The sequence below is a fragment of the Sphaerodactylus townsendi genome, linkage group LG10 (genome assembly GCF_021028975.2).
Source record: "Sphaerodactylus townsendi isolate TG3544 linkage group LG10, MPM_Stown_v2.3, whole genome shotgun sequence".
NCBI classification, from domain to species: domain Eukaryota; kingdom Metazoa; phylum Chordata; class Lepidosauria; order Squamata; family Sphaerodactylidae; genus Sphaerodactylus; species Sphaerodactylus townsendi.
Genome location: NC_059434.1, coordinates 62,834,698 through 62,842,548, shown reverse-complemented (window position 1 = coordinate 62,842,548; position 7,851 = coordinate 62,834,698). Strand labels below are relative to the sequence as shown.

Below are 7,851 nucleotides of genomic sequence, written 5' to 3'. Positions count from 1 at the left end.
CATCTCTATGCGCCTCAAGAGGAGGTTCATGTGTCGCAAAGAGAAGGCGTCACGCACAGGTGGTTGAGCGGGAACGGTTCGAAGATGAAAGCAGTGCCCCAGAAATATTTGTTGTGGGTGGCTGAGATAAGGAGGCTGAGGCTGCGCTTGTGAGTTAGGGAGAGGGAACCGCACTTGGGAGGCAGGAAGGCTGGGCAGCTTTGTCTGGTCTTTTTAGGCAGACTGGTTTGTGACGCGGGTTTATTTACCTGTGGATGGAAGATTGGTCATTTCCTTCAATCCTTTGGGTTTCGTGGGAGAGGGAGGCTCACCCTCACTCACCTTTATGTTTCTTTTAACACATGTATTAGCCGCCTTTAATCGTACAGGAACTAAAGGAGGCTTCCAAAGTAATTAGTAGTAAAATACAATAAATTACACCTTGCCCTCAATTGCTGACTTCTTCACAGATCTTGATTACTCTGTATGCCCTGTGCAGGCCATTTGTACCAAAGTCCGATATTTCTGTCCTAGGCATGATTACTTGGCACTAAGCACACTGTGCTCAGTGATGTTTACTGTGGTGTAAGTATGTTAGAGAAGAGTTGCTTTTCTCTACCTTGAAAGTAACATAGTTGGAAGATACAAGATGCAGTACTCTTGTTGAAGCTAAGCAGGTTTGAGGATAATAAATTAAAGGGGGAAATGATAGCCAATGTTTTCCTTTCCTAATCTGGACAGCCTGATCCTGTCAGATCTTGGAACCAGGGTCTCTATATGCAAAGGCAGGCAATGACAAACCATCTCTGAACATTTCTTGCCTTGAAAACTCTATCGGGTCAATTAACTGGGGTGGGGGGTGGGGAATGTTTTCTTAGCACAGGAGATGAACTCTGATCTCAGAGATTAGATTTTATAACACACTTGGTGGCAGTGCTAGGTAAAGCAAGCTGCAATTAAAATATGTCTCTTCTGTTAATATCGTTATTACTGTTCCCATTTGTCAGCCTAGTTTTAAAGCAGAGATGTGTAATTTAGAGAGGGAATTGCTAATTCTGGTGGGTTGTAGGTTCAGGGAATATATTTGGAAGGTAGGAAGAGGCATTTTACCAATATTTTGAAGAAGCTTGTAAGTTACACAAAAATGTTTCATGAGCGTAGCTGTGTTGGTTTGCAGTAGAAGCACTAGATTTGAATCCAGTATTATCTTAGAGTCCAGCAAAATTTTCCAGGTTATAAGCTTTTGAAAGTCAATGCTCTCTTTGTAAGATATAAAATACATATATTGTTTATGTAATATATGGCAAGCTATGGTCTTAAATCAAAATAATTATATTTGAAATTAAGTCTCCTTAACAAAAATAGAAGGTAAAAGAAGTCACATTTGTTTTAATGCTCTAAAAAGTAATGAAAAAGGTGGATAGACTTGAAAACGAATTGCCTGAATCTACTAGTGGCATGCCTATAACAATTATATTATCACTAAATATTTTTGAGAAATACTTTTGATTCGGATTTGTTTCAAATAAGGAAATCATTCAAATGTTAGCATGGCAATTAGTGAACTATTTTGATTTAATAACGAATCTAATATATTATTTTCAGATTTTCTGAATCAGGAAAACTTTCTTGAAATATAAGTGAGCCACCTGGTGGTTTTTGGGTAGTACTGAAATTGTTTAATGCAAAAATGTCCTTAACCTGGAATATTTAAAAAACCAAGGAAGCACAAAAAAGGGCACTGTTCATGCTTCTGAGCCACTATCCTACCTCACTAGTAAACTGCATTTTCATTTCTGGGGTTTCAAAGAGTAAGGGTTTTTTTAAGGTGACTTGTCCATAAGTAGAAAGACGGAAAAAGATGCATGTACCTCTTTTCATCACATCCTGTAAGTTCAGTGATATAACAAGATTTTTTTTTCAGATAGTAAAGATGGCTTGCCAGGAGTTTGCTGTAAGTCTAATATTTCAACAGTATTTTTTACATTTAACTCTACAGTGTTTCAGGGACATCAGTATGATGATAATCTATTATCATATAATTTTAATATAGGTTTTATATACACACCAGAAGATGAAAAAATCCAAAGTATGGCAGGATGGAATTTTGAAGTACACTATTAGTGGAAATAAGGTGAAATATGCAATATTTAGTACAGTATTTGAATATATTGACACTCTCTGTGGATTTTACTGTTTTGTTACTTGGTGAAATACCATTGCTCAAATTACATTTTCTGTTTTAATGCAGGCAGTCTTATGTGATGTCAAAGGACAGGTCTTGGACAGTATTTTTGTAAAGTTTCAGGTATATACTTTTTCTTCCCCTTCAACAACTAGTTTGTTCTGTTGACTTAAATTCTGTGATGCTGATTTATTTAGGACCATGCTTATCTGTGGTTTGCTACCTAGTAACTCTCATTATGTATAATTCTTGTTTCCTGTATCAGACATTAGGTAAGAGATACAATCAGGCAACCTGAATGCTCGGGGACAGGGCTTTGTTTCCATATGAGAATAATTTACAAATAATTTGATCCTCAAGTCAGAGAAGATATGATCAAAGACAAAATCATAGAATAACTTTTACATTGTGGATTGACTCAAGACGGAGGCTATCAGACACAAAAATCTGACAAGTTATTTTTTTGGCGACAGTTACCTGAATTTACCCTACATGGGATATAGTTTGGGAAATAAAATCTTAGCATATCTAGTGCATTTTTATTCTGCCTTCCTCCAAGAAACTAACGATGGCTTATATTGTTCTCCTGAGCCCTCCGGGGGTAGGGCGGTTTATCAAATCGAATAAATAAATAAATAAAAATAAATAAATTCTCTGTTTTTTTTCTTGAAAAATTCTCTGATGTAGGTGAGGCTTAGAGTGTGTGTCTCATCTTAGATGATCCAGCTATCTCATATCAGAATGTGGGTTTGTACCTCTTAGTTCATCACACTAACCAGAATTCTACTGCAGAACTCTGATTGTGCTGAGATTTATATTTACTTTCGATGTAATATATAGCAGTTTTGTTTGTTCCTGAAATCTCCATACATTACAAACAGCATTTCTCTTGGAGGCGGAGGGCATCTTGGTAGGGTGATTTTCACCCCATCTCAGGGAGGCAGGAAAAAGAATTCTGTCACTTCCTGTCAAGGCTCGGAGTCCATTTTGTTCCTGAAATCTCCATACATTACAAACAGCACTTTTCCAGCCAAACCTCTGTGTGAACATAAGTTGGATTCAACCTGATTTTCCTTACAGTGCAGTACAGTCTTGTTTCACTTGGTTGAGTGGATATGATACTGACACAACTTTGCTAAATTAGCCTGTCTCCTTTTGCAGCAGCTAGGTAGCCACGTTGGTCTACAGAGCAAGATTCAAATTCAGTTGCCCCTTAAAGACCACCAATATTTCCAGAATATAAGCTTTCCAAAGTCAAAGGTCTATCTGAGGCAGGGAGCTTTAACTTTCAGAAGTATATAATCTGAAATCTTGCTGTTCCTTTAGATCAGTGGTTCTCAACCTGAGGCCCCTTCCGCACAAGCAAAATAATGAGTTTTCAAACCACTTTCACAACTGTTTGCAAGTGGATTTTGCTATTCCGCACAGCTTCAAAGAGCACTGAAAGCAGTTTGAAAGTGCATTATTCTGCATGTGCAAAATGAGCCTGGGGGTCAGGACCCCTTTGGGGGTCGAATGACCCTTTCACAGGGGTCGCCTGAGACTCTCTGCATCAGTGTTATCCATCTGTAAAATGGATAAATGTTAGGGTTGGGAGTCACCACAACATGAGGAACTGTATTAAAGGGTCGCTGCATTAGGAAGGTTGAGAACCACTGCTTTAGATCCTATTGAACTCAAATCTTGTTTCTTTTTAACCTGCACTATGGGAAAATTAATTAGCTACTGAGAAGTAGAATTATTCTCACAGATAGCACTTTTTCAAAAATATTATGTAAGATTTTCAGGTGTTTGGAAGATAATTTCGAAGTTGAAAGAAATGCTAGTGACTTTTCCTAGGAAATGATAGTGCATTATAAAAATCCAGGAAACGTTTGATATAAATGCTGACTATGAATACTCACACAACTAATTTACCCTGAGAATATTTATGGAAATCTTATTTATTGAAGGTAACTCTTGCTCACATACAAGCAAATATGTAGCAATTCTATTAAAATACTACTTATGGTTTTTCTTTCTACGAACTTGCTATTGCATTTCCTCACTATTTCTTCTTCCTCTTTTTAGGTAAAATCTGGAGATGACTTGGAAAGTGAACGATACTTAATCACAGTTGAAGCTGAAAAAACTCCTGGAATTGATGGTGGTAATAATCAGTCAAAGAACACAGAAGTGCCCATGTTAACTGCAAATAATTCAAAGTCCTGTGCCCCATCTCTACATTTGCCAGTTGGCCTCAAAAGGAAGTTTTCTGTACGTTGTTATATTTTGCCCTTTTGTTCTTCAGCTCAGGTTCCAAAGGCTGCATTTTACTATCTGATGTTAACATAAGATAACCTATAGAGAGAGTTGGAGGGGGTGTGTGTGTGTTCATAAGCATGTACTCTGATTTTAAATTATTTGAAGCATACATAAAAATTTCTTATTTGATGTAGGTCTTCAGCCTCTTCAGTTCTGAGTATTCTGCAGTATCCATAATTGGATATACACAGTTGCTCTAAGCATAGTTCTTGCTTTTGGGACAGCAAAACTCTGTGGATTGTTCTCTGTGGACCCTAAGGTCCATAGGTGTGATTTGAGAAGCCCTCTGGAATCTGGTTGATTGCTAGTCTGCTATTGCTTGATGCAAAATGCTGCAGTCACTATTAGGAAATTGTTAGATTAATAATTCATAGACAAATGAGTAAGTTTTAGTCTCTCAGAATTTTTTTAGCTAGAAAGTAATCTTACCATTTGAAATCTTGTTTGTAGGATGCAACAAAATCTTGCTCAGTGAATATGGAGAGTAAACTATATGGCTCATAACTCCACATCTTGGCATTTCAATGAGTAAACTGGCAGCAAATTTTGATCAAACTCATTCTCTTTCTAGGGTTTCAAAGGGCCACGCCCCGTGGAAAAGAAAATGGCAACAATGGAAAAACCCATAGCAATGGCTTCACCCAAGTGTCCCGAATCACTTTTTCCTTCTCAGTTCTGTCTCTCTTCTCCATTATTTTCTGTTGCTTATCGGAATAAGAATGAGACTAACTTACTACCTGTCTTTAAAGGAGATGCCACCATGAATAGTAGCGACATTGAATCTATCACTTCAGTGGTTTCCCCACCTTATATTGATGACCACAAAATGTTACAGAATCTCAGCCATCCTGCAGATGCTGAACACTTGAAGCCAGAATCCCAACTAGATAACGGACTGTTTAATTTGAACTACCACGCAAGCAATAGTGTGGCAGTTTCACAAAACAACAGGAGCAAAGGACAGATTATTGCACTTCTGGAGTCTAAAACAGCACTGCTTGGTAGGGAACAAAAACATTCTATAGTCCCAGACTGTGAACATGACGCTTCACTGAATTATCTGATAAAATCAGACTATCATCCAGAAGGTCTGCCTCTGTCTGAGTCATCAAGAAACATAGACTTTCAACAAAAGATGGCACCTGTATTGGGATCTGTAAATGGCCCTAGCAAAGAATCTACCAGACATGTTCAGGTAGTGTGCTCCACTGCCAAAAATGTGCAAACAAAAAGTCGATGGGATGCGTACTTACCATCATGTGTCCCAGAGGGACCTCCTGATCTGGACGGTACAGAACTCAATGATAAGGATGTTAGTGACTTGCAGCCAATTGTAAAGGACTTGAAAGAGGGTGGTGGTGCAAATAGGGATCAATACAACATGGTTAACATGGTCCAAATTCCTGCTTTGGGAATCAGTAGTTCTCCCATTAATGAAAGTTCTGTTACAGAACATCCACAGAGCTCTATGATGGTTGAATCCAGCATGAATACAGGGAATTACACTGAAGCTGTGTCATTTGACAGCATTCAGAATTCAAATTGTATAACCTTAGAAGCATTTGATGCTAATCATTTCAAATCTAACAATCGCCCAACAGCCGATAACTTAGAAGCATTTTGCCATCAATCACAAAGTGATCCTAGTTCATTGATAAGTTCTGAAAATGTCTCAGATGGTTGGGCCTATGGGGAACTTGACGATCCAGCTAAGCAGTTTATACAAGTTAACTTCAATGTTCTGGATATGCAGGATTTTAGTGACACAGAGAATGAAGAGTGCCATGCAGATCCCTCGTTTTCCCAAAGGGATGTCAGCGTTGAAAAAATCAGTGAAAAAAAGACATGTACTGCTGAGGGGGATGATAACATGTGGTCTGCATTTCTACAGGATAGCAGCGTGAATTGCGCCTTGCAATCCTGTGACAAATCGTCTGAGGATGCTAAGAAGGATGAAACTAAATGTAATTTTCTAAGTGAATATTCACAGGCAACACTTGTAGATGAAATGGTGGGGGCAAATGCAATTGGTGCCCATGATATAGATATTCATAAAGGTCTTGACTGCACTGGCAGAGGCTCGTTAAGTGGAATATCACATGTTCATCCTCATTCAAATACGGCTTTCATGGGCAAAAACAGTAAAAGTATAGTGGTCGGCGGGAATAATTCACAGCTTTCTTCTGTACATCTTTGTGATGACATGACATTAGCTAGTCCATTCCTGACTCTTGAAAAAAGCAACTGTTCTGGTGGTTTTCCTCAGTATATTGCAGGTAAATATGATGCTGCTCCAGAGAGAAGTTATGACAGGCCTGGCACTCATCCTGTAGATTGTGAGGCTTTTTCAAATGAACCGCAAATGCATAAGGATGAACAGGAAGACATGCTCAGCGCCTCCGAGGCTTTTGATGAATCCACTGAAGAAAATGAAAAGAACTCTCCAGCTGTCAGTTCTTCTAACCTTCCCAAGCGGACAAACGGCTTCAGCCTGCTAAGATCGCTTACGGAACATAGCACAGCCTTGGAAAGCTTGCAAATGATTGAGGGAAGTCCTGACATATCATGTGAGAGAGGGATTCTAGCAGAGCAACACAGGTCCAGCGAAGGACCTAGAGGTTATTAGCTTTTATTTTTTAGATTGTAATTTATTTCAAAATAGCGTTCCTTAACTGCTTTATCTACCGTAATTGCTTCTTTGCGTATGGAGGTTTAGCATTCTTGGGGAGATCTAGTTTCAGTTATGATGTACGATTTTGTTGAGTGGCATTGTGTACAGAATATGCTCAGCTGTGATTAACACGCTTATCTATTTGCTGTAGTTTTCAACATGTGGGATCAAAATCTTATAGGTTTTTCCTCTGTGAAGCTGCAGTAGACCTTTACCACCAGAAAATGATTTGTTCTGGAAGAAGGGAATGTAACACTTTCTCTACCGTCATGGCAAATGTTACATGGACCTGCCGCAGATTTAGCAGCCCTATAGTGAGTTCGTAGTTACTCCAGTTTATTCAAATCAACAGGCTTAGACTGGAGTAACTATGCGCAAAATTGCACTGGCAGTATCCTACCTGCAGGACAGCAGGAACATGATGTGGGTGAGCAAAACGTGACTCAGGTTTTCTGTGCTTTCCCCTGTTTTGTAGTTAAGCAAGGGTTTACTGAAGTGTCTTACCCGGAAGATGCACTACTGTCTTCTTCATGTTCTGGTGCACCCAAAATGGTAACTTTTGTGAATACTTTTATGTTGATTATTAATAAACTAATAATGTTTTAGATCTAAAAATTCTGTTATACATAGTGCAGGCCCTTTTGTGCACATGCATTGCATTTCTGATGCAAGTGCATGCATGCAGTTGCATCTGCTGCCATCTGCAGCCCCC

General features: G+C 38.8%; 1 protein-coding gene across 6 annotated transcripts in view; it reads left to right on the top strand.

Moving 5' to 3' along the window:
- Nucleotides 1-18: 18 nt before the first annotated feature.
- The window catches only part of ZGRF1 (zinc finger GRF-type containing 1), a 41,938-nt gene continuing 34,105 nt past the window's right edge, over nt 19-7,851 (top strand). For 2 of the 6 annotated variants that reach the window (XM_048509248.1, XM_048509245.1), the window contains exons 1-7: nt 19-149; nt 1,904-1,933; nt 2,033-2,113; nt 2,231-2,287; nt 4,235-4,420; nt 5,040-7,086; nt 7,615-7,691. In XM_048509248.1, the coding sequence (XP_048365205.1) occupies nt 1,913-1,933; nt 2,033-2,113; nt 2,231-2,287; nt 4,235-4,420; nt 5,040-7,086; nt 7,615-7,691 (2,469 nt within the window). In that variant the 5' untranslated portion in view covers nt 19-149; nt 1,904-1,912. The remainder of the gene's footprint in view (nt 150-1,903; nt 1,934-2,032; nt 2,114-2,230; nt 2,288-4,234; nt 4,421-5,039; nt 7,087-7,614; nt 7,692-7,851) is intronic. The other 4 variants (XM_048509250.1, XM_048509247.1, XM_048509246.1 and 1 more) reach the window with 4 other exon arrangements.